Raw genomic sequence first — 18,335 nt, 5'->3', positions numbered from 1 at the left:
TTGTAACATATGTATAAAATGTTTAACTGTTTCATTTGTCAAGTGGCTGCATAAATGTACATGTCCTTGTTTAACTTGCGTATGGTATGTTTTACATCCTTTGTATGGCATATGTTGTCATGTGCACCAACTGTTAAAGGCATACATTGTTTGTCCTCATGAGATGGAGGGACTAGAGTATGGTTTTACTTACATATATACCCAGTGACATACTGGCTAGAAAACTAGGATTGGTAACAAGATCCCTGTGGATAAAGTAGCATTTTGCCCAAAGCAATTTGATGCTGAAAGAAAGCTTTGGTATAATAGAAGCTATAGTCTGGTGGTCAAGCAGCTGTCTGATCAATACCCCACTGTTGTGTCCAGCAGTAGTCGGCCTGGACATCTCATTACCACTGATTGTGGTCACCACCATCACCTGGTCATCTAGAGCCGTCCACCACAACTAAATTAGTCAGACACAGGAGGACATAAGTACGATATCACAATGTCCACTAGTTAGGTTTCTTATTATGACCCCATTCCTCATCTCCAATATTGACACCAAGCGTTCTTGTTAATTATCATATTATCTTAAGCGATTAGACAGAAAAAATGTACAGCACTTTCAGGCATATTTTAACTGAAATATTTTAGTGTTAGTAGCTTCTACCTCGGGGAATTCATGAAGTTTGACAGTAAATATTGCACCTTATCAATTGCTTTTGTCACAGATACATTCCAGTATTGACATTCAATACATCATATATTTTCCACTTTCTGTGTTTTTGGAATCAATAGCAATGAAAGTTGTTCCTTGTATTTCTTGATAACAGCTTTGGTACAATGTAAAATTTTATTTTGATGTCCAAATTTCTAAGCAAAATCTATCAATTAAAGTAAAAAAAATCCAAAATTGCATCTTAGCTAAGAATGACATACAGACATCATATCACATTTATAAAGTAACTTATCATTCACAGCTGAAAATGAGACGAACCAAGTAGACCAATTTTCTACAGATCAACCAATTGAAAAACCAAATGAAAAACACATTCCACACTGAGAAGCAATAGTATTGCCATTTCTATTTTGTGCTTGAGCAAAGCTTGATCCAATCTAACCATCTGTATGGTGGATATATATAGAAAGAGAAAAATCAAATAGCACACGGAAACTTGCAGGAAGTATGAGAACACCAGGTGGCACCACCTGTCTATTGCGGTGATTCAGCTCATCGGACTGTCCAGGATTGATCCAGTTACTGTGTATAATTACTTACAGTTTTATTGGAATGTGTACTGTAAGCAATTTACGTGAGAGGATAAACCAAAAGTCCTCTTGCTCCCGGTCAATGGACCAGCATAACTTGGTCTACAAGTCATTTCCAATTATAGATTTTGTTCTTTACATTCTACAAATCAAGCATGGTTATCTAAAAGTGTCATTCGTGACATGAGATGTTGCTGATTCATGGTTGACATGAACACCCTATAGATCAGATAGGCGAGAATCAACAACTCTTCAAGGGGACATGGTGGCCGAGTGGTTAGAATGTCCTGACATATTACCACAAGCCCTCCACCTCATAGGCCTGTGATTTTTCTCCGGGTACTCAGGTTTTCCTCCAACACATAAACCTGGCACTTCCTTGAATGACCCTGGTTGTTAATAAGGTATAAAGAAAATCTTACCTATCAACAACTTTTCAAAATATAAAGACAGCTTTCAATTTTCGAATAACACCAACTTTATGATTCATCATTTATTTAAATTGCCATGTTGTTTCTGTTGCACCTTTTTAGGTTAACATCTGTGTAGACATAATATCCAATCATGATTGACATATAATATCTTACTTAGTTATCTCAATAAATATATCAGTAACATTTATGGTAAATATAAACTTTTTACAAGAATCAAATTGTGTGGGTGGATGTGATTGCTTTCTGACCTCGACAAGTAGCCGTTGACGACACGGCGCAATGAAGCTAAAATCTTCAGTTTGTATAGCCACAAAATTTCATATGACCATAAAAACATATGACTGCAACAATTGGCTTCAGCTTGTAGAAGGTTTCTATCTGGTAAAAGATATGATGCTCACTTTTACAAGGCCAGATATCTTGACAAGCCGTTCAGAACGACAATTAATGTTCATTGTAGTTGGTTAAAGCAGACATTTTACTGGGCTTTCATGCTTCAACTGGCCCTTAAATAACCTTCTGTAGTCAAAGACTGTAGTAAACTGAACTCTGTAATTTTGTTTGTTTGTTTGATTAATTAACGTCCAATTAACAGCTATGGTCATGTAAGGACGGAGTCCCATGTATGCTGTGTGTTGCATGTATGTTGTTCGAGGTGAGTGTTTTGGGAGACTGCGGTATATTCATGTTGTGTCCTCTTGTATAGTGGAACTGTTGCCCTTTTTATACTGCTATATCACTTAAGAATGCCGCCGAAGACACCAAGCAATACACCCCACCCGGTCACATTATACTGACAACGGGCAAGAATGCTTTTACAATTACTTTGGTGGCATGAAAACCATTTCACAAAAATGTTTTCCCTAGATTCAAAAACCTTTTCCAAATAATGCAAAAATATTTGTGAACTGCAAACCTCCAAAAACTAAGAAATAGAAGTGTGTCCTTCATAGTGAGAGAACTTAAGACTATTAGCAAAACTTTCCAAGATGATTACTGGATAATCTTTGCTGATATGCTTGAGCAATGACCAAATAATGGCCAATCAAGCTCATAATACCTGATGTACTAATTATATTTATATAGATATATACCTATGTAATTTATAATACTTGATGTACTAATCATATTTATATAGATATATACCTATATAATATATAATACTTGATGTACTAATTATATTTATATAGATATATACCTATATAATTTATAATACTTGATGTACTAATTATATTTATATAGATATATACCTATATAATTTACCAACACAGCATTTTCACCAGAATAAATGAATTTTGAGTCAGAGATATTTTTATGATTCCAACAATCTAAACATACATGAATGTAATCTATGCATGAGTCTATAGATATGCCCCAGACAGAATGAACAATGACCATCTGTCACAGTACTTTTACCTCTATATAAACATCATTGATCTGTGATCAATCGATTGATAATCATTTAAATAGCCTATTAAGGCTACAAAATAGCTAGAAATGCTGCAGACGGAATACATGTGCAGTCAGCAAGGAAAGCCTGTAGCGGTGATGTAATCACCAGACATTTAATATATGGATACTGTATTCGACCAAATAAGCGCCCATGTCCCTATAAGCACCCCTCACCTTTTTGAGGCCTCAATTTTAATTGCCCTGGCATAAATAAAGACTAAAACTACACAAAACTGTATAAATTTGCAATAATTTTGTCTCATTAGCACATTTTCATTTCTATTCAATTTTTAAACGCCCTTTGCGCTTATTGGGTCGAATATGGTACCTTATTTGCTATAATAACTGTGCCAAGGGTTCCTGAAGTATCTTTTTAAAGAGGTCCATTAGAGTAAGAAATAGATGAAGCTTTCAAAAACTACTGCATAATCTAGCAGAAATTCTGTATTTTCAGCTAAATTCAAAATTCAAAAATATTTAAATTCTAAATGCAATTTTCTCTTTCAGCTCTTGTTTATACAATATTGAAACTGAGGAAATCATTGCCTCAGACAGACAAGCATTATGTTAAATTTTCAGAGCACAATCTGCTTCTGAAATGGCATAGGTATAGTTGTAAATATAACATTGGTACTTACCCATACAAAATTTTAATTTGGTTCTAAGTATGGATCAGTGTAAATATTAGATTGGTACTGTGTAACTTGTCTAAACCAGCATCAGCATATCTGGCCATCATAGCCATGTTTCTAGATTATACAGGTTTTAATACAGTCAAACTTACTTATAAAGGACACCCAAGGAACACAGCAATAATGTCCTTTATAGAGAGGCATCCTTTTAACAAAGGTCAATCATATAGTTATTAACATCAAATTAGATTAACGAGTGCTTTATGGATGGGTGCGCATGTCCTTTATATAAAGGTGTTCTTTATAGCAAGTTTGGCTATTAATTAAGAACGAAAATGTTGTACAAGAACTCTGAATAAACACATGGATCGGAATGGGACAATGGCTGCTTTTAACAAGTTATACTTAAACAGCAAATTGACTTTTCTCCTGAGAATGAAATGTATAAGTATAAAATTTGTACTTACCAATGCCAAATTGACTTCATTGGAATCTGAATTTGGGTACGGAGTGTAAATGGCTAACGCCACACAATTGGCAAAGATCGTCAGCAGAATCAGGTATTCAAAAGGCGTGCACATTGGTCAAGGAAAAAAATACATGTAACATTCATAACAAAATCTATTATAAGCATGTAATGTCAAACTGATAGCCATGCAAGATATATATTACCCCATCAATTCTAAATGATTACCAATTTAAATCTAAAAATTTGTTTGTACATAGGGATCTGGTGAGATAAATTAACAGATATTACATCAAGTCTTGAATCTACCTGCAAACTCAATATTACTAGTACTACATGTAGTATTATAATAGTGTATAAGTTGAAAATGGATGTAACTGATGTCTCAATGTATCAAAGTTTTTTTCGTTTCTGGAATGAATTCCATGAGGAATCAGATTCAAATGAAAGAAGATGAGGGCTAATTAAAGTAAGGAAATGAAAAACACCAAAAAGGAAACAAAACATAATTAGAGATGTTAGGTGAAAACAAGAAAGTCTAAAATTGTTGTAGAACAGAATCACAGTAAAATTAGAGAGGACGTTTCTGGTGTGGAATTGTATTTAAAGCTGTGTTAATTTAACAGTACCTAGGGCAATCTCTAATCGAACTTCTGGTTCCAAGAATTTTACATAGCTCCTTGAGCTGTAAATATTGCAGAAATAGAATTGTGCATCTATTGATCCAAGCAAATGATTGTTTTCATGAGTGTAGATAGAATGCTTACCACACTGCCAATATCAAATGAAAACAAAGATTTTGGGCTTAGTTTTGGATGTAGAAATCATGGTTGCTTTTCCTTCCAGATGGAAGCTGTATAGCTAAGTGGAAGTCCTTTTTTAACATTCTTAATCTAAGGTTTAAAAATTAATACGCTACAATCAGATAAATCTCCATTCTAGTGTAAATCTGCCTCCTGTTGAAAGACAAGTAGCTGATATATGGATGCTGACACACTTACACATGATAAACACAGAAGATGACTCCTAACTATTATCAGATTTGAATTTAAAATCATGTGGCATGTGCATTTAGGCTATATTGCTTCACCCTACAGGAAAGACAAGTTTTATTCTGACATATTTCTCAAATGATAACTGGTTAATAAATATTCTGTTTTGGCATAAAGTCTCTTTTAAAGAGCACAGACAATGGAAATCATTGTTTTATCAACAAACTATTGACAAGATCTTTAAAAGCGAATTGTCAAAAATCCTCCGAAAATCTGCAGTCATTTATATGTTTGTTATAAATTCATCATATACAATACTACAAAACTAATATTGACTGATTCAACAGGCCAAAGATATGTTTGCTTGTTTTGCTCAAGACAGAAGTTTCTTTTTTGGTTAAAAATGGAAACTGCCACATGGATATATTGTACAGGATCCGGCATAATAGCAAAAACATTCACATGGCATGTGGGAATATAACAATAACAATTAAAGCTTGGTGTGTTCCTAAACAAGTGTACATATGCTTAAGGGCTTAATATTACAAATTCTTCGATTTCATTTTTAACTTGGACTTTTTACCCTCCATGCAAAGCTTCTTTCTGCATTTTTAATTCCATTTTACAGACACAGGCCAGTTTACATCCACATAAATAACATGGGAGTTATAATCATTCAACAGAACCAAGTTTTTAGAACTGGAAACATGAGAATGTTATATCATCAGCTTTATAATTTATTAAGGTGATACTCTACTCTGATACCTGTCCACACTGCCATGTTTGGTAATAAACTTTAAGTTACAGAAATATGAATTTACAGCCCAGACAAGGTCAGCTTTGAATAGATGATATTTCTAATGTATCTTCTGGATCAGGGCAGCATGCATACATGTCTGGTAAATACATACAGCAGCATTAGGTGTATTGTGCAAGTTTTAATGAAAAACGAAAAAAAAATATTCGGATATTCATGTAAATAGAACAGTTTTGCTGTGCAATACAGCACAATTTTACCTCTAGCTACTTCTAGAGTTAATGTCAGTACACTAATCAAGACCAATTTTGTGAATGAAAAAAAATATGTATATGTTTGGGTTGTTTTTCTGTAGACCTGATTATAATTATTGATCAAGGCGAGACTCGGCATTGCTTGTTGATATTATCATCGTCACATGCCCACACAGTGACTGGTGATAACCGGTCAATGGATTGCCAACAAACACTGCCCAGTTTTGCTCACATTTATATAATGTCACGACGGTCATTAGAATAAGTGAGAGTCTATGTTCAGTATGACAAATCTCCCTGTTGGATAGGGAAAGCCTCTGGCCAATCCAGTGATCCGTTATATTAACTGTGGCCAATCGAGTGATCTGTTTCATTAACTGTAATGCGACCTATATAAAATTTCCTTAATTGGACATAACGGCTGCTGATCTAATCGTTAGTGTAACCTGTAGGGATGATATTTTTTATCAATCTAAATCCCTGACCTGCCCCATCGCACCATGCATTCTATGAACCAGTACTGTTTACGACACTTCCTGCTTAACGCCTGGAATGGAACAACTTGTAATTAGTTCATTTTCGGTATATACAATGTGATTTAATGTACCTGTGAATGGATTAATGAACTAGTTACCAATTCTACTGTTTCACAAAATGCAGTATGATATGACTTAATGAACCATAATACAAAACTAAATACATACATGTGACCAGTTCCATTGCTTGACAAAGTTTGACATATGCTTAAATGAGATTGCACTAGAATAATCTGCAGTAGAGACAACACCAGAATTCTGCAGTCTCCCAGATCATATATATATGCATTGTTTGCATCTTCAAAAAATCTATCACGGCTGATGATAGTAACAACACTACACAACCCAAATATACACCTTCCAATATCCCTAACTGTAAGAACAAGTGCTATTAATCAACATTTCTTGGAAACACAACATAAAGTGAATATATTCATTTCTTCTTGTACCCTTTAGCTAAAAGCCTGGTTAGTATGGAATAACATCCTATTGACAACAATATATGGTCACTTTGAGAAAGAAGAGTACATGTCAATGAGATACATGTATGGGATAATGTATATCTACATATATATCATTGTTCTTGGTGAGTCTCAGTGCCATGAAGGCATTTCAAATAAAAGAACAATATATCTATAGTTCTTAAACTGTTAAGCGTGAAATGAAATCGCCACGAAAAAATGTTTGGTCTGAAAACACAAAATTAAATTGGTTCAAAGTAGCCAACAAAATAAGAAGCCGAGATTGACCTAGGACAATGTTAAGTGTTTGGAGATGGATACAACTTGAACATAAAAATTTAAACTGATATAAGTGTAAGTCAGATCCCCTAACTGTGATATTCATTGGAATCAATTTACATAATTTATAGAATTAATTACAGGTATACAGGCCTCAAATGCCATCTACAAATGTTTATTTACATAAATAGTCAATAGTTGAGAATGTGTTTACTTTGTATGACCTTGACCCCCCATTGTCATCCCGAACATCATTTGTCCCAGTAAGGATATAGATCTTAGAAACAACCTATATCTACAAACTTCCGATACTATTTCCCTTATTATGGATGGTTCTTCAACCACTGTCCCTACATCACCATGCCAACCGTGTAGTTATTACCATGGTGACAAGAAGCCATGATTGGTCATATGTATCAATTTGTAGGCCTTTTTTCTTGTTAAGAAAGCATTGATAAGATTTGTCGACCACAGATCTAACACATTCAGTGTAATGGCTAGACACCTTCTAACTGGGAGGCTGATTGTAACTGAACAGGGATTCGGGAGAATTAATCACTTTGGGGTGCCGATGTAATAAGTCTATATACTAGCTAGTATTAAATTGGGCTCTTTTGGTTCAAGCAGAATCGAAAAACGGTATATGGGAAGGTCATACATCTTTGGCCATGGTCACTTTTTCCCCATAGCTACATTTTCTTGGATTTGCATTGCAGTGTTTTTTGTATAGATTATTTTGGAAAATGCTAGGAATTTATTAAGTCATTTGATTTTTTACGCTACTTAAATGAAATGAACATCATACACAAACAAGTTGATAAAACTTTGCACCCAAAACCTCTTGGGCATCGATGTTAAAATCAGATCAACTCTGATTGATTATTCCAAAGTGTTGAAACATGGTAATAACTCCGTTCTTATCGCAGAAAACACTGGCGATTCTCCCATAGAAATAATCCCATATATTATGCATGATGATTTCAGAAAAAGGATATCTCCATTCCACAACTCTAATACAGAGCTTTCGTATAGGATTTTGTAAGTTCAAACAGAACAAAGCACGCTGTGGTCTGACATTTTGGTTCTGCTGTTTGCGTGCGTTGGCGCGTTTGCGTGTCATTGTGGCAGCGGCTGTTGTGGCAGCACCGAGTGCCACGTTCCAAGCAGGGCTAAGTGGCTTCTTCTCCCCTGGTAAAGGAGTGATTTGAGTGACTCCACTCCCCTGACTCTTAGGTGTGGTGGGCGAGGCTGGCTGTAGCGGGCCCGACCCTGGCCCCTGTCCCAAACCTTGGCCCCCAGCGTGCAATTCCTGCGGCTGATTCTGTGGCAGACTTGGCAGAGCTGGGTTACTGTGGTCCCTCTCATAATTCCCTCCTGCAACATAAACAGATGTGCTTAATTGAAATTCCATTATATGATTTTATGTTTTCAAAGTATCCTTAATGTTATCTAAGACATTCTTTATCTCTGATTTTTGTTTTTAATTCAATACAGGGGTTTCGAGATCCCAACACGGCATGGGTAAAGTACAATTTACCATCAATTAGTCCCATTATCATTCGTCGCGAGTTTCGTGATGTCATAATCACCAGAAGATGGTACTTATCGACGGTAAATTATACTTTATCCACGTTGTGTTGGGATCTCAAAACCCCTGTATTAAAAGCTAGTCGTAAAGGAATGCTGGTGTAAACAGAGAAAAGCTCCAGCCATAAAGCCATCATCTTACAATCTTCTCTAAATATGTGAAAGACATTTCTGACTTCTGACATTTGAATCAAGGTAAATTGTCATATCAACTTGTATTGCACATATAACATGATGGCTGTTCAAGTACAAGTTTAATTGCTATGCCTAGAAAACTGATAATGTGCCTGTGCTATGCTGGGATGAGTGACTTTGACCTCTAAACTAACCTTTGACCTTAATGTACAGGTAACAGTCGCCCTATAGTATTGCATTTCACATTAACTTCAGATGATCCAGATAAACTGCAATTTTCGTTCCGATATCATCAAAAAATAGTAAGTTATGACAGGGTTCACATATTTTTATTGGAATCAGAGAACAAAACTAGAACCTGTTCCAATGTAATTATTCTCCTTATCAATCAATGACAAAAAGTGCGGATTTAACTGAAGGTCTAAAATATGACATCAGATCCTTTGACAAACAGAGACAATGTCTATTATGTTGTTCACAAAGAGATAGCTAGATCACATGATAATTGTATATTATCATGTGAAAGATGATACTAATAGAGTCCTGTACCAGATCATTGCCAGTCTATCTAGATAGAAATATACCCCATAAACAAAACTACAGTGATCATGTGGTCATAAACACTGGCCTAGTATTTCTCCATTAAAATTGACATAAAAGGTATCGTTTGTATCACATTACAAACCAGATTCATCCCCATCTGGTCTGGGAGAATGCCTAGTACAAACTTTACAGATGATAAAAATCATAAGCATGAATTATGTATAAAGAGGACAAACTGTTTCAACAATGTACCACATTAATAAAACTTCCAAAAATAAGACAGAAATGTAAGAATTCGTCCTTTCATCTATTCCATTCCATTAAAGCATTATCTTTAAATAACAAGACAAAAAATCCTGAATTTTGTTAAAACCACAATGTGGCGTTTGTATTAATTCAAAACAAAATTTTGCCTTTTTTAATGCAAAATTTTAATTTTCACATTAAAATAATATATACAGTTCCAAATGTTTTCAGATAAAAAATCTTTACTCAGATTTTATGAACCAACTCCAAGCTAATGTCCTTTAAATGACCTAAAACATATATTAAAGAACAATGTTTGCTTTTATTGGTGAATCAACATCAAAGGAAAGTGACATCCATAAAATCTATGGAATTAAGTTTCACTAAACATAATATATTCATGAGCAAAAACTAAACCCAAACACAACCACTGACTTATGCTTAGTTTATTGGTGTTTTGTGTCATTTCAATAGCAATAACTTTGAGAATATGCCAGTTTATGAATGTGCAAAATTAAAGAAGATTTTCCACTAAAATCTAACATATGGCAGGTATCTAGCAAATTTTCGTTGTGAGCTGCAGGATGAAGATACAAGTGGCAGAATGTTAGGCACCTTAGCCAATCAGCTAGCTTTTTATTTAGAATTTAACGAGAGAGGAGCAAATTGCAGTAGTCAGAACTGGACTCAAACCTGAGGCCTCTGAACACTAGCCGAATGTCCTACCAATTGAGCTACCTGGTCACTGATAATCGGTTGATCCTGATCTAGAAGATTCTGTAGTATTGGCTGCACAGTTCAAAATTATTGTATAGTAGACTTTCAACTTTTTTTAATAATCTGCGAAAACCAGTAAAACACATATAGCATATATATACAAAGTCACTCGGAATAAAAAAAACCCTGATGAAATGCAGAATTCCCAAATCACTCCTAACCAAATTGAATCTTCACCCAATATGAGGCAATACCATCATGCTACCAGCAACGCAATAATCATAAGTTACTCTGGCAGTTGTGAGGATATGTATATATAATATGGAAGCTCCATGTCTTGATCATGACCATGACATATGTAAACGAAAAACCTATATTGGATATTGGCATATATAGGTGAAATCATTTCCAACAATAACCTATGGTGTTTGACCCTATAAGCACTCTGCAGGGTGCTTGAATAATTGTAAAAAAATATATGGGACCAAATTTTAACTACCGGTACAAAATATTACATAGAGTAAGCCAATAATTAAATCAATATGCAAAAGAAATCCAATAAGTAAAGAGACCATTGCACATGCATGTACATGTAATACTGAAATGTTTTACCCATTCTATAATTGGGGGTAGGGATATTACCAAAGATAAACTACAATCATGAAATTTATGATATTGCAGCATAATCAAAGTCACGTTTCTAGCACTTTTATATTCCTAGTGCAGTTCTGTCTGACTTTTTGACTTGATGAGGTGACCCAGCTAATAAAGGTCAAAGGGAAATCCTTGTCTATATACACAATACAAAAACTTTAACCTTTGAACTCGATCTCTGTACTGTTAATCAAATACAAATGTGTATTCCGAATCCGACTAATGAACCTGCTAACATCAATTGTCTAATTAGGGATCACTCTGGCAGTTAATTGGTCTTAGCTAGAATAATGATAGCACACCTGCTTAAATCTGAATAAATTTACATATTTGATTTGTTTTTGTGAGATCAAATGCCTGTGTTTCAATATGTGACGATCATTCAACCAGAATAGTGCTGATGGATGGATGGATGGAAGTTTCTGGTATTCGTTAGCTTTTCAATGAAGACCTATAACTAATAGATTCTTTGACTGTAATTTACACATGGTTGTAACAAACCTCTGGAGACAAACAAAATTACGTTAAATTTGTTATAAGCAGTTTGTTAAACACACGCTTTACGGTATATATACAATGGTATTGCAAAATCTATTACACTGAAATTTCTGTAAGATGTTTTGTGTTTTAAAGCAGATTATAAAATCAACTAATAGGTATCTGAAATATATATATTCACTACAGTTGTATATGAATATTCCTTGTTTTAGAAAAAAATATATATATTTCCTGGGCTTATTCTAGAGGCTTATGTCACTGGACCAATGGTGGGCCCTATTACCAATGGAAATTGTTTTTCTTTATATTTCAGTCAATTACCAAGAAATTATTTTACTCCTCTAAATTCTCTGCTCAATTGATCCATTTTTCATCCAAGACGGGTTTAAAGGCCTTTTCCCAAATACAAAAGGACCTGATTTCAATGAATTAAAACATAACATGCTGTTGCAGAATTTAGCCAAGTACAGACAAGATGCCCATTGTGTTGTAATAAGAATCTAGTGCTGATTGTATCACACTTGGCTCTATAACTTTGGCACCCACTCTCAATGAGACCTCTGCCAAACCTACTCCCACCCTCAATAGTACTGTACCAGCTCATCCCCACATTACAACAGTGGTGTAGACATTCTGTTGATCGGGAGCTTTTAATTGCAGTTCATTGGGGGTGAACAGGTCAATTTGTAACCAAGTCCACAACATTAATGACATTGGCAAGTTATGAGATAACGTTTCCAAGTACACACGTTCTGATCATCACTACTTCTCCGATTCCTCCTGTACAGATCATCCCTCTGCACCTTACACATTCATCCCACTCCCAGTCTGCTGCTTTATAAACTGTGGAAGGTGCGTTATGTATTTATGTAGATGACGTACTCACTCATAGATTTTTTCAGAAGATGAGCGATATCCCACTCCCACACCCAATTTACGCAAAAAACGTGAAGCTGCGGTTGTTTGTACTCAATGATGATTGCACTTCTTGAATAAGCATAATGGAATCTGTAAAATGCGCCGTTCAATAATTTTCAACAGAAAAAAAAAGATTATAACAGGTTTGAAAAATTACACAAAAAATCACAACCAGACATCCTCAACAGGTGTGTGGTCTATGCCGAAAAAAAATCACTATGTATGCTGTAGTTTGCTGGCATTTGGTCAATCATTCAAAGGTCCATATATACTGACATAAAATACTTGCTATCCTTACTAACAGTACATAAAGTGGATGATGTGTCCCTGTTGAGCCATCTATTTTTTCTGCCAAGTTATACAACCCTAATCCAGCACCAACAATGTCCCTTTACAGCTGAAGGCACAGACAACAAAGCAGTCTAGACCCCTTACTTCAACAGTACAATTTATGATAGGTAATTACTATTGAGAAGCTATTAAATGCTACAAAGCAATCCAGCATAACATGTCTAGCATTTCTCAACCTCTCTGTTGGTTGCTTCATCAAACAAGCTCTCTGCTGGAGCCCAGCTCTCTTAGGCCAATATTGTTTATAACATACATAGGGATAATTAGTCAAGATTTACTTAATTAGATATTTCAAATTAATAATATTCAGATGGACTGAATTTTAATTGTAAATGATGACATCAACAATGCCATTTCACAATATATTGCAAAACAACCCTTTTTTTTCATTTCAGTAATGTGTTATCACTTTAGTATGCGTTTGTTTATGTCGCTTTCGACCATGTTTTTGGCCCATTAATTTTCACCTTCCTTTATGGTAAGTCTTACATCATAAAAATTGGTTTTATAAGGAAAACCTCAATTTTATCACTCAAGTTATGAAGTACTGCTTTGACAATGCTTTGTGTCTTGTTCAAACCTTGTTACTATGATGTTTACCTACACTAAATGTGGTGGTACTGTTGCTGATTTTATTGGTGATTTTGAAAATTTCTTTTGAAGTAGATTGGTATTACAGATTTTTGCAAATATTCAGATACATACATTTCTTTTCAATGTTTTTCTCATGACCTATTCGAAATAAGACTCATACTTCATCAGTTCTTATTCCTTAATTAGACGTAATCATTGTCGGTGCAGTGTTTGGAATACTGCTATAACTCATGTTCTTAGTCCTTACGTAATCATCGTCAGTGCAGTGTTTGGAATACTGCTATAACTCATGTTCTTAGTCCTTACGTAATCATTGTCAGTGCAGTGTTTGGAATACTGCTATAACTCATGTTCTTAGTCCTTACGTAATCATCGTCAGTGCAGTGTTTGGAATACTGCTATAACTCATGTTCTTAGTCCTTACGTAATCATTGTCAGTGCAGTGTTTGGAATACTGCAATAACTCATCTGTTCTTAGTCCTTACGTAATCATTGTCAGTGCAGTGTTTGGAATACTGCTATAACTCATGTTCTTAGTCCTTACGTAATCATTGTCAGTGCAGTGTTTGGAATACTGCATAACTCATGTTCTTAGTCCTTACGTAATCATTGTCAGTGCAGTGTTTGGAATACTGCAATAACTCATCTGTTCTTAGTCCTTACGTAATCATTGTCAGTGCAGTGTTTAAAATACTGTTATAACACATGTTCTTAGTCCTTACATAATCATTGTCAGTGCAGTGTTTGGAATACTGCTATAACTCATCTGTTCTTAGTCCTTACGTAATCATCGTCAGTGCAGTGTTTGGAATACTGCTATAACTCATGTTCTTAGTCCTTAGTAATCATCATTGTCAGTGCAGTGTTTGGAATACTGCTATAACACATGTTCTTAGTCCTTACGTAATCATTGTCAGTGCAGTGTTTGGAATACTGCTATAACTCATGTTCTTAGTCCTTACGTAATCATTGTCAGTGCAGTGTTTGGAATACTGCTATAACTCATCTGTTCTTAGTCCTTACGTAATCATCGTCAGTGCAGTGTTTGGAATACTGCTATAACTCATGTTCTTAGTCCTTACGTAATCATTGTCAGTGCAGTGTTTGGAATACTGCAATAACTCATCTGTTCTTAGTCCTTACGTAATCATTGTCAGTGCAGTGTTTGGAATACTGCAATAACTATGCAAGAAAGAAGGAATATTCAAAAGGCTTTCTATGACAATATATATATAAACAATTAGCACAAATTTTAACTGATTATTGGTTTATGTTAAAAGGACTGATTTTCAATAATGAGTGATTCTTAGGTTTGGCTTGATTATCTTTGCCTCCAATATCAAACATGTTGTAATGGTGAGGAAAACTGGATATATATCACTCCTGAGGAAAACCACCAATCTTCATGAACAGTATAAAAACAGTAGAAAAGAGAAACCAAAATAAAATCAACTATCAAAGATTTGGTTTTTGTTTACTATGTGTGACAAAAACTGGTTGTATGTCATTTTCTTAATTTCCTTTCATTGTCTGAAGATTCAAACACTTATAGTTGTAATCTCAGGGCATTCGATTAACAGGAAAATACCCTTTATACAGGTAGAATGAACGCATTGAACCTTGTTTTGTCGTTATATCTGGAGATCTTGAAATGAATCATTAAAGTTTAAAGCATAGTTTAATCATACACAAACCCACAGTAATTTATAAAAGAAATGTTCTGGCTGTAAAACTATTCAGCTTAAAGATGAAAAACACCAGCACTGGTTATCCCTGAGCTAGGTGTTATTGCTCTGCTTCACCTATACAGATAGTGATGTTTCCATGGAAACAGCCCTGAATGCTTCTAAGAACATACCAATAGCTACAGTGTAGGCTGCAAGTATATACCACCAGTGGACAGGGCTATAATCAGAACCATTGTCAACAGGCTCACAGATACTGCATTAGATTGGGATATTTTGGATGTGGCTTTATTTTTGCTGTGGCACTTGCAGTGAAAGCGTTAGAATTGAACACCCAAATTCTAAACTCATCGATATGGTTAGAGGAAAATTTATAAGAAATTTTGACGAATACGGTATGTGTAGATATACAGATCATGAAGAAGCATCAAATTAAATACACTAAAATAAGACAAAATAATTTTGATTAACATCAGCCAAAATATCCCAATTCAGGTAGACTGGCTGCCAGTCTCTAGAATATTGAAAAATTCTCTAAAATTTGGCTTGATTATTTTTATCTCTACTACATGTCTGATTCAAAGTTTCACACTAGGGGGAGATAATCAAGTAAAGACCTCTTCTGAGAAAGTCTTATCAACAACTTATATAAACCAGTAACTAGATTCTGGTGGGCAGTCTACTATTCAAATTACATTCTACCTTTCAAAAAAATAATATTCAATAATTCTTTGTATAAAACTCTAAAATATGCAAGCATTATATTGCACAGACCATAATATTTCATTCCACCCTCAGCAATAATAAACATCTCTACCATACCTAGACTATACTGTTCTGTATATGGAAATCCTTATCTATAATAATCTTTGGTGATGGTGTCGTAGGGACAGTTTATAATCCCAGCAATAACGTCCTACTTACCCCATTTTCACACACATACATTCACACTCGTTATCAGAATGTACAAGTGATACAGCAAATTCAACAGTTTATATATATTATAATGTAATTACTTTGTAATCCCTCTCTTTGTCAGTACAAAATAAACACCCTTTCCTCTAGAAGAATTCTCTCTCACTTTCTGAATATATGTTTTATTTCTATGTTTTATAATACTGAATCTAAAAAACAATCATATATATACATCCACAACTTTTTACATCTTAATAAGCTCTCATGGCTCTCTGAAGCAAATCTTAGGCACAGGTAATCGGTAGGGCCTTTATTACAATAAATACAGTATTCTGTCTCTACCTCAGCATGCAAAGGGATTGTAGAAGCCCTGCTGCTCTCATTGCACATATTGCCTAAACAATGTTAACTGGCATATCAAAATATATACCTACTGCATCAACATCTTTTGATGGACAGAAGCAAATGGGATGTTTTGAGCTGTGGATTTAGACACTTTAGTTGTGGATTGAAATTCAAGTTAATAAATTGGGGAAAAACACCCAGTAGATAATCAAGGATTACATTATACGCTGGCAGACTTCCTTTATAGGTATACAAAAAAAAATCATGATTTTACACACAATGCTGGTTCACTGAATTTTTAGGTCACTTGGTCGTATATAGCTATTCTCACACCATAGGTTAGGTATAAAATTGCCTAGTAACACCAAAAGAGGCAGGATCCATTTCAACTTAAATACAAACCTCAGGTACACTGAACTTTAATTGTCATAAAATGCAAACACTGAAAATTGCAATACTATAATTTTTATACCAAGGTAATTTATCTACCTTATTTATTTTGCAAATTGATTTGTGGCTTAATTACCAGCATTTCAAATAAATTAGGAATGCCATAATATACCAAGGTACCTAGTTTATTTACTTACCTTATATCTTTTGCAAATTGTCTTTTGCCAATTGATTTGTGGCTAATTTTGAATAAATCTTATGTGAAAGCTAGGCTTAAATTAATCATTGTGAAAGTGACCCTCAATCTTTTAAGAATTTTTTTTAGTGCTAATAGCTTGTGATATATGGAATCTTAAAATTTGTAAACCTAATGTTGAACAAAAATAATCTATGGAAAAGTTTCAGGAATACACATCAACAAAGACTATGTTTTGTGCTTCATTACAATGATCTTTTAGATGCTTTCACGATTCAGATGGATTTATATGCATCTGTCAAAGGTGAAAGATCCATGCCTTTCAAAGGACAAAGACTACAGGATCAAATACACATGTATCTGCATTGTTCAATAATATACAGTACAAAAGGTCAGATTATTAATTTACAACCAGAATAAATTAGGCATGGCAGAAATAATCTATGTACATATGCCTAACAATACATGTGGACTGGCCACCAGAACCTGTTATTGATAAGATTTTCTCAGTCTCGATTATCTCCCCCTAGTTTGAAACTTTGAATAAGTCATATTTTCCTGAGGTTTTTGATACTCTATATTATTGAGACTGGTGGCCATGAGTCTACAATACATGTAGTTCTTTAGCTATCTTATAAACTAACATTGGTGTCATATTCTATATTCTGTCATCTGTATCATCCCAGATCTAATTCCATACAAGAAAACCTTAGTATTCAAGCCCCACAACACATAGTCAATCTCCATGTGTTTTGAAGTAAGAGTCCTCTACCTCCAAGAGTTTTCTACAGCAGGTTCCTGTAATATTTTGAGACACTCGCCAGACCTTTAGGCTTTATAAATAATTGGCATCAATGATATACAGTGTATATATGTCAGGTATTTTCAATTTTTAATTACAAAATGTATTTTATTACTTCATGTAATTACATCCTTGGGATGAATAAGTTAGGTCATTTAAGACAGAAGGTCGTTGAATTCAGAAGGTCGCTGAGGCAATTTTGATTGTAGTTTTTATATTCTGCGGTTCTTTCACATTTTAAAGCA

General features: G+C 34.5%; 1 protein-coding gene across 16 annotated transcripts in view; it reads right to left on the bottom strand.

Annotated features, from left to right (window-relative positions):
* LOC138304901 (muscle calcium channel subunit alpha-1-like) overlaps window positions 1-18,335 on the bottom strand; it is a 160,074-nt gene that overhangs the window by 81,686 nt on the left and 60,053 nt on the right. For all 16 annotated transcript variants that reach the window (XM_069245285.1, XM_069245273.1, XM_069245272.1 and 13 more), the window contains exons 2-3: window positions 8,510-8,888; window positions 4,237-4,342 (exon numbers count right to left, since the gene is read on the bottom strand). In XM_069245285.1, the coding sequence (XP_069101386.1) occupies window positions 4,237-4,342; window positions 8,510-8,634 (231 nt within the window). In that variant the 5' untranslated portion in view covers window positions 8,635-8,888. The remainder of the gene's footprint in view (window positions 1-4,236; window positions 4,343-8,509; window positions 8,889-18,335) is intronic.

This window comes from Argopecten irradians, chromosome 12 (assembly GCF_041381155.1).
Source record: "Argopecten irradians isolate NY chromosome 12, Ai_NY, whole genome shotgun sequence".
In the NCBI taxonomy this organism is placed as follows: domain Eukaryota; kingdom Metazoa; phylum Mollusca; class Bivalvia; order Pectinida; family Pectinidae; genus Argopecten; species Argopecten irradians.
This window is presented reverse-complemented; position numbering and strand designations above follow the sequence as displayed.